The sequence below is a fragment of the Podarcis bocagei genome, assembly GCF_964188305.1.
Source record: "Podarcis bocagei genome assembly, chromosome: 15".
Classification (NCBI taxonomy): Eukaryota; Metazoa; Chordata; class Lepidosauria; order Squamata; family Lacertidae; genus Podarcis; species Podarcis bocagei.
This window is the reverse complement of record NC_138141.1, coordinates 851574-866409: the sequence shown is the minus strand read 5'-3', so window position 1 is coordinate 866409 and position 14836 is coordinate 851574. Positions and strand designations below refer to the sequence as shown.

The 14836-nt window shown below is 44.4% G+C and overlaps 1 protein-coding gene across 2 annotated transcripts in view; it reads left to right on the top strand.

Annotated features, from left to right (window-relative positions):
• PLEKHA2 (pleckstrin homology domain containing A2) overlaps positions 1-14444 on the top strand; it is a 117212-nt gene extending 102768 nt beyond the window's left edge. For both annotated transcript variants that reach the window (XM_081171452.1, XM_081171451.1), the window contains 2 exons: positions 6191-6268; positions 10216-14444. In XM_081171452.1, the coding sequence (XP_081027578.1) occupies positions 6191-6268; positions 10216-10569 (432 nt within the window). In that variant the 3' untranslated portion in view covers positions 10570-14444. The remainder of the gene's footprint in view (positions 1-6190; positions 6269-10215) is intronic.
• Positions 14445-14836: the final 392 nt, after the last annotated feature.

Sequence of the window (14836 nt, the reverse complement as noted above, 5' to 3'; positions counted from 1 at the left end):
ACAGGAGGGGGGACAGAGGGCACCCCTGTCTTGTACCTTTTGATATCATAAATGAATCTGTTAAGTTATTATTAATAATTAATTTCGCTCTTTGGCTCGAATAAATTGCTTTGATACCCTCCAAGAAGGGCCCCTCTATCCCTACCCTTTCCATACACTTTACAAGGAAACACCAGGATACATTGTCAAAAGCTTTTTCAGCGTCGACGAATACCAGAGCTGCAGGAATTTCATTTTTAAACTCTAAATATTCAATGATATTTATTATATTTCTTATGTTGTCCTTCAGCTGTCTGCCTGGCAAAAAACCGGCTTGGTCTTTATGAATTGATTTTGTCAAATATTTTTTCAGTCTTTTTGCCATTATCTCAGCAAATATTTTATAATCGTTATTGAGTAGTGATATCGGCCTATAGTTTTTTACATCAAGTTTATCCGCCTCCGGTTTTGGTATTAGGGTAATATGGGCCTCTCTCCACGAGTCCGGTATCCTCCCTCCCTGTAAGATGTTATTAAATACGTCACATAAGACAGGTGTTACATATTCCTCCAGGACTTTATAATATTTTTGTGACAGACCATCTGGACCTGGAGCTTTCCCTGGTTTCATTTTTTTAATAGCCTCCTTAACCTCATCCGTCGTTATTGGTTTATTTAGATGGGATTTTTCATCGTCTGTCAGCCGCTCCCCCCCCCCCGTTTTTCTCCAAATATCTTTCTATTTCTATTGTATCTTCATCCTCCTTTCTTTTGTACAAGGTTTCATAGAACTGAAGAAACTTTTCCTTTATTTCATTTGGGTCTTCTATTATATGTTCCTCTATTTTAATCTTATTAATCACCATTTGTTTTTTCCTTTTCCTTAGTTGCCATGCTAACAATCTCCCCGTCTTGTTTGCAGACTCAAAGTATTTTTGTTTCATTGATTTTATCCTCCATTCTACCTCTTGCCCTAATAATGTTGAGTATTGAGTTTGCAGCACTTTAGATATTTGTTTCATCTTTTCATCGTCTGGGTTTATTATTAATTTTTCCTCACATTCTTTCAGTTGTTTCACTATTTCTTCCTTTTTTAATTCTCTTAACTTCCTTCTATAACTATTCTGCTGAATCAAGAATCCCCTGAGGACCGCTTTACTTGCTTCCCAGACTATGTCAATTTTGGTTCCTTTGTTTAAATTCCATTCAAAATACTCTTTCAGGGTGTTTTTTGCTTTCTCAATAATCTCTTCGTTTTCTAATAGGTATTCGTTCATTCTCCACCTGTACTGTCCCAATGATCTACCTTTTATTTCCAAAATAATTGGGTTGTGATCGAAGAGTGTTCTAGGTTCTATCTCACATTTCCTTGTTCTTAATGATAACTCTCTTGAAATCCAAATCTGATCGATTCTGCCCCAACTCTGATGTGCATCTGAAAAGTGTGTAAATTGTTTTATTGTTGGGTTTTTGTACCTCCAAATATCAATCAGATCTAAATTTTCCTGTAAATCTTTAAAAGATTTTGGGAGTTTCCCTTGGTTCGTCTTTCTCTTTTTTTCACTCCTATCCATTTCAGGGTCGGGGACTCCATTTAGGTCTCCTAAAAGAATTAATTTGTGGCTCTCTAGTTCTAATAACATTTGTTCCAATTTTTTAAAGAATTCTGTTTTTTTTTTGTATTGGGGGCATAGACCGTTATTGCATTAAATTTTTCTCCTTGATGATTAATTTGAACTCCCAGAATTCTTCCCTCTTCATCCTTGCATATTAGTGTCGGTTCCCATTTCTCTTTAACATAAACCACCAGTCCTCTTTTTTTACTGACATCAGAATTAATAAATTCCACCCCCAACTTTTTATTAATCAATACATGTTTATGTTTTTTAGCTATATGAGTCTCTTGGTAGCATATCACATCATAATTTTTGTTCCTCAAAACTTTCATTATTTTATTCCTTTTGGATTTTTCATTTACGCCATTTACATTCCAGGACAAAAACTTCAAAGACATTACTAAAACTAAGTTCTGGTTGCTCCTCTTTCTCTTCCTAACCTTCTTCCTCCGCTTCCTCCGCTTCTTCGCCACTCTCTAGTCCCTCTTCATTCCCCCTCCCCCCGCCCTCTCCCTCCCTCCTCCCTCCCAACCTCCCTCCTTCCCCCCTCCCCCCTCCCACCCCACCTCCTTCTCTGTCTCTGGTATTGTCTTCTGCCTTGCCAAGTTCTTTCTCATATCTCCTCATAAATTTTTCCACTTCCTGTTGGTCTGTCAACTTGAATTTCTTATCCTTAAAGAAGAAAGCAATTCCTTCAGGAAATTCCCATCTGTATCGTATCCTGTTTCTTTTCAGGACTGCCACTATTTGTCTATATCACTCCCTTTTGCGTAAAATTCTAACTGGGATTTCCTTCAGAACAATTATTGGCCTGCCACCAATTATTAGCTTTTTATGATAACTCATTTTTAATATTAAATTCTTCATCTCAATTGAGTTAAATATTACTAAACAGTCTCCAAGAGGTCTTTTTGTCCTATTTTGGGCTATTCTCATTTTTATTCTGAAAGAGTTTTCAATTGTATATGCGACATCTTCCTCTTTCAGATCTAACCATTTTGCTAACTCTTTGATCATCTTTTCCTTTATGTTCTCATTTGTCTCTTCCTCTATTCCTCTAAATTTTAGATGTAATTGTTTCTGTCGCATTTCTGTCATAGCAATATTATCTCAGATTTGTTCTTGCGTTTTATTCACCTCTCTCATCTCTTCCTTTATTTTTTCAGTCTCTTTTTTCTGTTCTCTCATGTCTTTTTGCAGTTTTTTATTGGTTTCCTCAAATGCTTTGGATTTGACGGATAGTTCTTGAATTTTTATGGAGAGTTCTCCTACTGCTCCTTCTATCCTCCTATCTATCATCTCCTGCATTTCTTCTAGTTTACTTTCTAGATGGCTTTCATTTTGTTTAAACTCCTCTTTGATTTTAAGCCATAGAATATCAAGGTCTTTAATTTCCTCTTGTCTAGATGTCTTTCTATCCGTTGGGGTTCCTCCCCCCTTTTCCCCATTTCCCCCCAACATCTTAAACCTTATTTCCACTATATGTGTTGTCACTAGGTCTCTCCCCTTTAGGGGCTCACAATCTCCTTCTCTTCAGATAATCAAACTAAGCCTTCTTTAACATATATGTGGGTTTTTAACACTTAGGATGTTAAGGTGTCTTCTCAAGTTTATCTATGCTTTTTATCTCCTTCTGATCGATCCAATTTGATTTCTCCAAGCTTCAGCCACTTGCTGGCCTAATCCGTGTAAAGGAAGGTGTTGTAGATCTTGGTGATAACTCTCAAACCGGAGTACTTTGTCCCTTATTAGAGTAGTCCACTTAAACCAATAATAAACAAATGAGACTATTAAGCTTACTATATTAGGTGAAAGCTCCCCAGAGTCTATTAAGGTGAGAGCCAATAAATCTATTAGGCTATGAGACCGTTTTAGATTAGCTGTTTAGCCAATGTTGTCACGCTAAAAGTCTATTTTCCTTCCAGTCTAAAAGGCAAAGCCACTTTTAGGTTTTATAATCCATTTCTCTTTCCTCAGCAAATAAAGAAAGGTCCACCAATCTGTCCATTGCCTTAGTCAAATGTAGGAAGAGGAGTATAGAAGTGAGGGGCAAGGGGGACAAAGCAGAGGAGGAGAAAGGTCCAGCAGGGTGGGCGAGGACGTCGGGTAGCAGCAAACAATAAATCCAACTAGGGAGGAAATGGGCGAGGGAAGCAGAACCCACGTGGGGGAGTCCCCTTAGCGTTTAGTACTCTTCGCTTTATTTAATTCCTCCACGGTTTCTCCCCCGGAGCTCCTATTAAAGTATCCTTATTTGTCCCTTTATCTCTATGCCGCCTTCGGTCCCCTTCTCCTAACTTTTAAGTCCAAAATTTCTCTGCGGCTTTGTCCTCCGTAAAAAGAAACAGTGTATTTACAAAACATTAAAAAGGAAAAACCCATCCGACAAGCTTCTCATCCAACTGGCACCCTCTTTTGTCGCTTTATATCTTCTTTTTAGGCCAACTTTATGGCCAATAATTATTTCAAATTGTCAAAAATTGCCACAGCATTCACTACTCACTCAGTCCGGCCGTTTGTAGATATTGCCCTTTTAAACTGTCTGCGATATAATTGTCTGCGCCATTTTCTGCTCACCAACGGGTGTATTCCTTTTTGTAAATCCTTAATCATCCCAGGCTCTCTCAGTTTAGTTTCCAAATTCTCTAAATACCTCAGCACACCACACACTGGAGAGTCCCTTCTTATCTGACGAAGATTTATCGCCCTTCTCGGCAGAAGCTAGAGGCATTGCAGCACGGAGTCGGTGCTCTCCCTTTCTTGCGCTCGCGGCTCCACCCTGGGCGTCTTTCCACTGTTGTGAAAAAACTCCAAGCTGTGCAAAAGCCGCTCCCACGCTGCCGGGAAGCCTATCCCCCAGGGTTTCCCCCCTGGGATTTATGGGGGGGGTGCAGTGCCCTTGCAACTCCCCCAAGCCTCCGAACTGCTCAGAAAGCCCCTTACGAGGCTCTCCACGCTTCCTCGCCGTCCGCGATCCAAACCGGAAGCCACAATGTCTATGCTCCGCCTCCACAGCCGGAGGCCACCATGTTTCTGGAAACCACAGGAGGGGACAGGGCTCTCCGGCTCAGGTGCTGCTTGAAGGTTTCCCACAGGCGTCTGGTTGGCCACTATGAGATCAGGATGGTGGACTAGGTGGGCCAATGGCCTGATCCAGAAGACTCTTCTGAGGTTCTTATATAGAGCTGAAATGGGGGGAAGTGACATGCTTCCAACTTCCACTTTCAGCTCTATGTATTTTTCAGGGAAAGGGAAAGTAGGCAAGAGGCCAGGAGGTGGGGGCTCAGGGGCTTAGCGGGTGCCAGGGGAAGATTGCAAGGGTATCATTGTGCTGCCCGTGGTGACACATTGGCAACCCTTGCTCTGACCGCTTTGAGGTCGTCGTCCCCCCCAGTAAACTGGTGTATACATTTTATGAAATAAATAACCACTAGCTCACACTGCTTCTCCAGTGTCTTTCTTCAAGGCCAGGATGAGAACATCCCCTGCTACTCCGTGTTTGTTCACCCCTTGCTGTGATGAGCAGCAGTCAGTGACAAGAACTTTCCCTTCCCTTGATATTTGGGGTGAGATCTAGCTGTTATTTATGTGTGGGCAAATCCTGTTGACTTCAGTGGGGCTTACTCATGTAGCTGAGCTGTCATTCTCAGATTGTGCTGCCCATCTGGAAGGCAACTGCTTCCCTTTCTCAGAAAGCCTATTTTTTTTTAAAAAAAGGCCCTGGGGATTTGTTGCTTTTGTGGGATGTGTATGTATGTGTGCTTTGAAGAAATGTATTTCTGAAGTCTCACTTCTGTCCCCTGGTGGAAGTTTGCATGACAACAGGTGAACTTTGTGTGCCTGTAGTGTAGACTCTATTTTGCAGAGGGGATTTACATTTGCAGACAGGCCTTTGTCACCCCTGCGCAACAAACCCACTTAAAAACCAAACAAACACACTGACTTTGTAGTTTGGGGAGAGGTGAGAAAATTCATTGAAAAGTGTGGATGAACAAATGCCTAACAGAATGTAAACATGCTGCAAGCAAATCAGAATGAATGGGGGGCAAATGCTCATTGTCATATCACTGCCCTGCAAACAAATAAGAAGATTGCTCCAGAGAGACTGGAAACAGGCTAACTGCCACATAAGCTTCTTGCAAGCAAGTCCAGTTGAATGCTCAATAAGCAGGTCTATTGGAGTGGCCCTTATATTTTTCAAAACAGATCAACCATTGTCTAGCGCTTATCTCCAGCAGTCCTGGGTCCAACATGGAACTTACACAGAACCTATTAGAGTCTAATCTGATTAGGTCTTGCTGTCTCTTCTTCATGATGTGAACATTCAGCTTTTCACCCCTTCTTTTCACATTTAACACGATGGGAAGGAACTTTAACATGGTAGCCACTTGGCTAGTGCAGGAGTGGGGTATTGGCCCCACAAGGCAGCTCTGACTGGTGGATGAGGCTATCCACTTGTCAATCACTAGGTCAGTTCACCCGCAGACCCTCCTCCCGGCCTGAAATGTCATGGTGCAGCATAATCCAGCTCTGGGGATGGGAGTCTCGTGGGCTGTGTTGTTTTTGGCTGATGTCTTTATTCTTTCTCTCTGCAGGCCTATAGCCCTGAGGACATGCACAGCTGGATCAAGGAGATCAGCGGGGCTGTGCAGGCCCTAAAGAGCTGCCCTAGGGTAGGTCATATCCTTTGCATGCAGAATTAATTAGTTTTTTGTGCTTGTTTTCTTAAGCAGACATCATCCATTTTAATGTCTTGGGCAAACATTTGAGAAATATCTCACTTCCTGGAGGCAGCTTTCTAGTCTCTGGCTTGATCCCACAGAAACCGGGAGTGGAAAGCGGGTGAGATCGGAGAAATTAATGAGCATTATGCAATGGGAACATGTATCTGTCCGCCTCTCTACAACTGCTGCAAGCAACTTGGCAAAACTTGCTTAACTTTCCTGGGGGGGGGAGATATTAATCATAATTCTGTGTCTTAGAAATTAAGCAGAAATTGGAGCAACTTTATAACCCACCCCCATCCGATGCAGTTCAGTTTTGTGGGCCTGATTATTATTATTGGGCTGGGTGTTCATCAGTATGCAGATGACGCCCAGCTCTACCTCTCCTTTAAATCAGAACCAGTGAAGGCGGTGAAGGTCCTGTGTGAGTGCCTGGAGGCTGTTGGAGGATGGATGGTGGCTAACAGATTGAGATTGAATCCTGACAAGACAGAAGTACTGTTTTGGGGGGACAGGGGGCGGGCAGGTGTGGGGGATTCCCTGGTCCTGAATGGGGTAACTGTGCCCCTGAAGGACCAGGTGCGCAGCCTGGGAGTCATTCTGGACTCACAGCTGTCCATGGAGGCACAGGTTAATTCTGTGTCCAGGGCAGCTGTCTACCAGCTCCACCTGGTACACAGGCTAAGACCCTACCTGCCCGCGGACTGTCTTGCCAGAGTGGTGCATGCTCTAGTTATCTCCCGCTTGGACTACTGTAACACGCTCTACGTGGGGCTACCTTTGAAGGTGACCCGGAAACTGCAATTAATCCAGAATGCGGCAGCTAGACTGGTGACTGGGAGTGGCCGCCGGGACCACATAACACCGGTTCTGAGAGATTTGCATTGGCTCCCAGTACGTTTCTGAGCACAATTCAAAGTGTTGGTGCTGACCTTTAAAGCCCAAAACGGCCTCGGTCCTATATACCTGAAGGAGCGTCTCCACCCCCATCGTTCAGCCCGGACACTGAGATCCAGCGCCGAGGGCCTTCTGGCGGTTCCCTCATTGCGAGAAGTAAGGTTACAGGGAACCAGGCAGAGGGCCTTCTCGGTAGTGGCGCCTGCCCTGTGGAACGCCCTCCCAGCAGATGTCAAAGCAATAAACAACTATTTTACTTTTAAAAGACAACTGAAGGCAGCCCTCTTTAGGGAAGTTTTTAATGTCTGATGCTGTACTGTTTTTAATATTCAGTCGGAAGCTGCCCAGAGTGGCTGGGGAAACCCAGCCAGATGGGCGGGGTATAAATAATAAATAATAATTATTATTATTATTATTATTATTATTATTATTATTATTATTATTATTATTATTTACATAGGAACAAGTTGCAAGTTGGCATAACTTACTTCAGTCGCATTTCTTTTATTTAGTCCCCTTGAGGGATGGCTCTGCAAGGAGTCTTTAGCCAAGACCACAGGTGGAAGGAGCAGGGAATAACCACTGCACATCCAAAGCACAGAATAAAAAAACCTGTTTCTCAGTGGCCACGCTTGTTGCACCCTGTCCTAGATATTCTATCTCGTCCACCTCTGGTTTCCGTTATTAGATGCACCACTTTCAAATATTTTGCCCTTCATAATCAATGAGGGCTAGTAACTTGTTTTGCAGAGGGAAGAAGCAGAAGTAGAGACTCTTGTGATCAGAGAAGCCGGAGTGCACTGGAGGACCTGCATTGAGGAGGCTGACTCTTCCCACCTGAGAGTCAGAGCCTTTCAAGTCTTTTGCCTCCTCTTCCGGGGGGAGGAGCCATCCTGCTCTCCAGTTCTGCCTCTGGTTCCTTCTTCTGTGAGGAAAAAGATCCTTACTGACTCTGTACCACTGTCTTTGTGGTTTCTCTTTTGCTTTAGCTTTTGCTTCTTGTACAGTATGTTGTTGACTGTCATGTAGGAGTTGGCTGAGGCTTGCTTTTGTCTCATACTTCGTTAGACCCACTTGTCCATCTAGCTCATGATTGTCTACACTGACTGGCAGCAGCCCTCCCAGCCCTTCCTGGAGATGCCAGGGATTTCTGACTCCCAACTGTTTAACAATAACAACAATTTTCCTCCCAAATTAGGTTGCTGAAATGAAGAAAGCTGAGGGGTTGTGGTGGGGAACCAGGACTAGATTTTTATATGAAAGGGCTGTGATCTCAGTTCTGGTACTGAAAACAAGTTCATGGGATGATGTGCACTCTGAGGCGCTCTTTTCTTTAATTCTAAGTCAATGTCTACCCCTCTTTCTAAGCCACTATTTTCCCTTTGGCTCCTGAGCAGTGGACCTCAGGGTTGTTGGAAAAAGCAAAGATGCAAGATGGAAATCTACCCATCCCTGGTTTAGGTTATATTTTTGACCAAAACCCTTTCCCATCTCCCTCACCAGCAGCAAAGGGTTCATCTGAATGCATCTGTACAAGATCAGATCCATTTTTAAGGCAATCTGAAGAAGGTTGACTCAAATGTCTGCCAGGCATTCTGACCATATGGAAAACAATTTCACTGCAGGAAAGCTTCACTGCTCTGCACTGAAATATATTAATATTCTGCACCAAGAAATGTTGAATTCTTCAACCTGTACAAATTATGTATATTAAGCAACTAGTCATTGGGGAAGTTGAATCCAGTAGAATTAGTCTGAACCTTGAAAAGCACATAGATTGGGAGGATGACATAGGCTATGAGGTTAACCCCACTCAATGGATCAAAATGTGATCTAAACCCCCTCTTTAAATCCATATCAACAAAAAGAAAAGAACTCACTCTGAAAATCACCTACAGGTGGTACCTAACACCAAGAAAACTAGTTAATACGCCCAGGAACCTCACCAAAATGCTGGAGAGGGTGCACCTCCACAGGCACATACCTCCACATGTGGCAGGAGTGCCCCAAAATCCAACCATTCTGGACAACAACCATATGAGAAATAAGTAAAATAATCAAGCAAGTATTAGAAATCACCCCAGAATTGGCCTTACTAAACATCTTCCAAGACAATAATGCCCACTTAACACCACAAAGAACTCATAACCCACCTACTTTCAGCAGCCAGAAGCATCATAGCCAGACACTGGAGAGATCTGTCAGGAGTAAACATGGACCAATGGTACCAGATAGTATGGGAAACAGACCTCCTAGAAAAATTAACCAATAAACTGAAACTGACACGGGGACAAATAGAAGAAGACTCCTTCACTCCGGTATGGCTCCCCTTTATCACATACACAGCCCAGCAAGACAACAATAAAAATCCACCAACAGCATACAAATCAATATGGCTAACCTGATCCAAAACACCCACCCACCCCACTCATACATGAAAACAAAGACCCCCACAGCCAACCACAAATAAATAACCACACCCTAGGCCAACCCCAACCTCTCTCAGCAAAGGAACACAAGCAAACAGCAAAGAACCTGCACAAGCAACACTGACACCAAACCCTACATATAGTAAGTAAAATAGAAACATCGCCACCCAACCCCAACCCCACCCATCTTTCCCCCCCTCTACCTCTTTCCCCCTTTTCTTCCTAATGTCTCAACAAATGAAACTGATTTGTAAAAATGTTACGGGGGGGGGTGAATACGAGAGAGAGACATTGCAAACACTTTTGTAAATCAAGAAAATCTTTAATAAAAAATAAAAATAAAAAAGCACATAGAGATGAAGTAGGAAACAGTGTCACTTTCAAGGGAGAAAAAGGAAACCACCGCATTCCACATGACCAAGGGAGCACAGGGGCTTCATCGGTCCCTGGGAAGACTTCAGGGGCACCATTGCACCCATGGGCACTGTGCTGGCACCCCCTCTGGCATGCATAAGCTGTAAGGTGTGTCTCTTTTCTCCCTCTCTCACCCACACCCCTCCACCCATGCAGGACTTGGTGAGATCTGCTTCGGTGAACAAGCGCGGAGGCCCCAGCTCAGCCGTGCCTCCCATTGAGAGGCTGAAGCATCTGGGAGGGGAGCCCAAGGCCTCAGCCAAAAGCCCGTCGGCCTCGTGCTGGCTGCCTTGGATGCCGGTGCCCCAGTCGGAAGGGAAGCTGCAGCCTGCAGCAGAGCAGAAGGCCGGCCTGCCGAAGGACTCGGAGTTCTCCCCTCTGTTTGCCCAGCGAGATGCTAGAGCCACGCAGGGTGGGCGTCTCCGGCACAGGTCGGAGCCCCAGAACTTTAAAGAGCATCCATTTCCCTTTGACATGGATGACGAGAGCATCCGGACCTCGGATGTGTGACTGTGCACTGCAAAGCAGCGCCTGTCAATGTACATACCATGTTGATGCTTCCCTGGTCCTGACACATGGATGTGTTGGGGCAAATGCTAGCTAGCTTGCACATGCTTAGGAAGCTGGAGCTGGAGCAGTCACTGTGATGTGATGACCTTAAATATGGGAAGCACATGAGATGCAACCTCCAGCCCTGGAGTCATTCCTTGCACATTTTCAATGTGATGTGGTTCCTTCATCTCAGATGCCTTCCCATGTAGTAAAGGAGAGACCATCAGCTAGAAACCTGGTATGGGTGTTCTCTCTCTCTCTCTCTCTCTCTCTCTGTGTGTGTGTGTGTGTGTGTGTGTGTGAGTCACTCACTGGAGTCATCTTGACCTCTTCTGGCAATGTGCCCAGGTACACCCCCCTGTTTTTGTAGCAGCACACTGGTGGTCTGGCTTGCATGCTTGATCTGCAGAGGAGTTGAAGGCAGCACTCCTAACTTCTGTGGGAGAGGACTTTGAGGGTTCTTCCATAATTGTGGCTTTTGAAGAAATCCTGTGGAACAGTGTTGGACTGTCAGTTTTGATGTGAATGTCTAACTCTCTAGCTCTCACAGAAACCTGTGTGTGTAACAGATGCTCTTCATCTTCAGTGAGCCATGCTGCTGATGTGGGAAGGCCATACACTCTTTTTGTCAAGGTACAAGGGGTTGGAACAAAGTGGAGTTCCTGGAGAGCTTTTCCTGCAGAAGGGAGCATAGGAAGCTGACTTATCCTGAGACAACTTGTCCATCCAGGATTTCAGAGAGGGGCATTTCTCCCACCCCTACCTGGACATGCCAGGGGTTGAACCTGGGACCTCCTGCATGCTAGGCATTTGATCCAGCACTGAGCCATAGCCCTTTCCTACATACACAGCAGCATCAACTGCAGTTGCACAGAAGGTTGGGGCAGGGGGCAAATAAAGCAAGGTTATGGCAGGAATTCTTCAAACTCTGGTATGGGGACATTCTGGTGATCTACAGTGTGTTCAACTGGCTAAAGCTATATTTACACCAGCACAGGCAACCTATGACCCTGTAGATGTTGGATTCCAACTCCCATCAGCCCCAGCCAATTCAGTCAATGGTCAAGGATGATGGGAGTTGAAGTCCACCAACACCTGACTGTTCACTGGTTCCCCACCCCGGATTTACACAGTGTGCTTCCAGCTGGTGTGTGAGACCATTATAGTAATAGTTAAAAAAACAACAAGAAATCCATGAAGAACTTTTCCAGAACTGGCACAACCAAAAACTCAGTTGCATCTAAAACCAGGATGCTGTCTTGTGCCACAACAGACTTAGCTCATCTAATTCAACGCTGTCTACGTTATTTGTCAACGGATCTCCACGACTTCAGCCAAGATCTTTCCACTCCTACCTGGAAAGGCCAGGAACTTCAATTGCCTGCAGAATATGTTTGCCGCCGCTCTTTCCTCCACCCTGCCCTGCACTCCAATGCATCCATAGGTAAAGGTACCCCTGACCATTTGGTCCAGTCACGGACGACTCTGGGGTTGTGGCGCTTATCTCGCTTTACTGGCCAAGGGAGCCAGCGTTTGTCCGCAGTTTTTCCAGGTCATGTGGCCAGCATGACTAAGCCGCTTCTCGTGAAACCAGAGCAGCGCATGGAAACACCGTTTACCTTCCCACCGGAGTGGTACCTATTTATCTACTTGCACTTTGCTGTGCTTTTGAACTGCTAGGTGAGCAGGAGCTGGGACCGAACAACAGGAGCTCACCCCGTCACAGGGATTCGAACCGCCGACCTTCTGTGAATGCCTCACTGATGCTTATCAGGCCCAAGACTAGCAAGACCAACTTGCTACAGGAGGCCTGTCCTAGATGGCGTTTGTGCAACTGCGCTGCAGCCTAGGAGATTTAATTCCTAAGATTTTTTTAACAGCCTTCCTTGTGTTGCCTGGAGTATGACGAAATACAGAGAAAGGGCCAGACAGAATGTGATAAAAGTTAGTGCAACAGAATCAGTGTTCTAAAATTCAGCCCTTGGCTCTGGCTTCCTAAATGAGGACTGTCACACACAAACAATCTGGTTTCTATCACAGCCACACCATGCAATTACAGCCCTCTTGGAACACTTTAATAGCCATGGCTTCCTCCAGATAATCTGAGAACTATAGTTGGCCAAGGGTGCTGAGAGTTATTAGAAGACCCCTTAGGAAATGACAGTTCCCATGATTCTCTGGGGGGAGGGGTGCCATGACGGTTACAGTGGTATAAGGAGTGCTTTACATGTATGGTTTGGATGTGACATAGCTGCGTTAAGTGAACTTCTTAGCTCTGAATGTCCAGGACAGAAGGAAAGTCTGTCCTCACAGTGAGGACTAGCTCCTCTTTAAACGTTTCCTTCTCCCATATTTCCAGGTCACAATGTAGTCATCTAAATAACGTTTGCCTTTGCAAAGGGGTGGGGTTGTGATCATTCCCCCCCCCCCTAAATTGTTCCGGGTGCCTGACTAAAACAGAAAGCAAAGCAAAACGCAAATCTAGCAAGGAAAAATCAAACAGGATTTCGCTATGCGAAGACTACTCTCAAACAGTGTGAACGTCTGTGGTCAGAATATACTCAGGTATGCTCCCTTTTTATATGGCAGGTTTTTCAGGAGCACAAAAAGATATTTATTTGTTTTTTGAGTGGGCTGTGATAACTTGTATCAAGCTAGATTACTCCCCCCACCCCTTTTAATGCCAACATTGACCTGGAACAGATTCTCGTTAATATATGAAGCAATAAGGATACAGAGAATTAACTGTGTGTGCTGCACACACAAAAAATACTGTTTGCATATTTTTTAATAATTTATTTACTATCTGCATCACTTATTCTGGTTTTTCTCATCATAAAAGTCTTAAGACATTTTGTGTGATGCTTGTGCGACCCTCTGAGCAGCATGTGGGGAGGCCAGCAAGCATGTTGGCCACCAGGCATTCTCATTCATATTTTCATATTCCATGCACGACAGTCTGAAGTAGGGACAGGTATGCTTGGGCTGCAACTCCCCATCAGACCAATCCAGCATGGGCAATAGCCAGGGATGATAGAAGTTTTTAGTCCAGCAACAAATGGCTGGCCACAGGTGGGCAAAGGCTGCCCTCGGCTGTCCTCTCCCTGCCAGCCTGGTCTGAAGCTGTGCCCTGTTGGGATGGAGATATTGTGGACAGAGCTAATATGTGCCAGCTTGACCCTCCCTACACCAATTTATTTGAAATGTCCAAAGGGAGCTAGAGAAAAGCAAGGAAGTAGAAGAAAACTTGCTCAAGTATTACTTGCTTACTTGGAAGTAAGTCCTACTAAGTGAGGCCTACTCCCCAAGCAAGTGTGCCCAAGACTGCAGCCATGTTTTGCTCTTTAGCAGGCATTGCCAACACAGGCATTGCCAACACACTTTGTAGCTGTCAAAATATTGTTCTTTTTCTCTTGTCAGCCTCCAAATTTAAAAAGTGGAATTTCTCAAGAAGCTGAATTGCACCACGTCTTGATACCACGTTCTGCACTTTTTCTGCATCCCCCCAGGATCTCAGCATGCACATCACAGCCCTGGTCCTTTCTGCATGCACCCCATGTGCTCTGCTGCTGAGCTGTGGACCCCCATCCCAAAAGAATGAATTAATCAAATTAATAATGTTGAAATGTGGCCCGGGGCTCAAGATGGGAGATGTTTCAGGATTGTGCACCTTAACTCCCTACTCTTTTATAGGGAGAGAAGAGGCTTACACATTGCTTTTTCCTTGTGAATACATGCAAAATAATTATTAAAAGAGATCTATGCTGGAAAAGTAGACTTTGCTGGAAACTATGAAAATTCATTTGAATGAATGGAAGTAGTATTGAACCAGATGACCATTTGTCTTTTTCTTTGCTTACAAAAATGTACATTTGACCAATACCGTTCTGTTGTGTTTTTCAAAATAAGTATTCCTTTGCACTAACTTGTACTTTAAACACGTGAGTACCTTGTCAAGTTTGCCAATAATTTCCTGGGAATCCTTGTCTGCTTTTAATAGGCAGAGGGCAGGGGGCTGCAAAGCATTGTGCTCCAGTTCTTCCTCTGCTCCATTTCAATCTGCCCTACAACTTGCTAAAGGAAAAAGTTGTTTGGTCTAGGTGAAATGTGTGTAAATACAACAGGCTTCCTATATTGTGTTTGAAACACACATGCCATGTGATTCTGTGCATTTTTACTCTGAAGCAAATTCCACTGCATTCCACAGAGTAAGTATGTGTAGCAT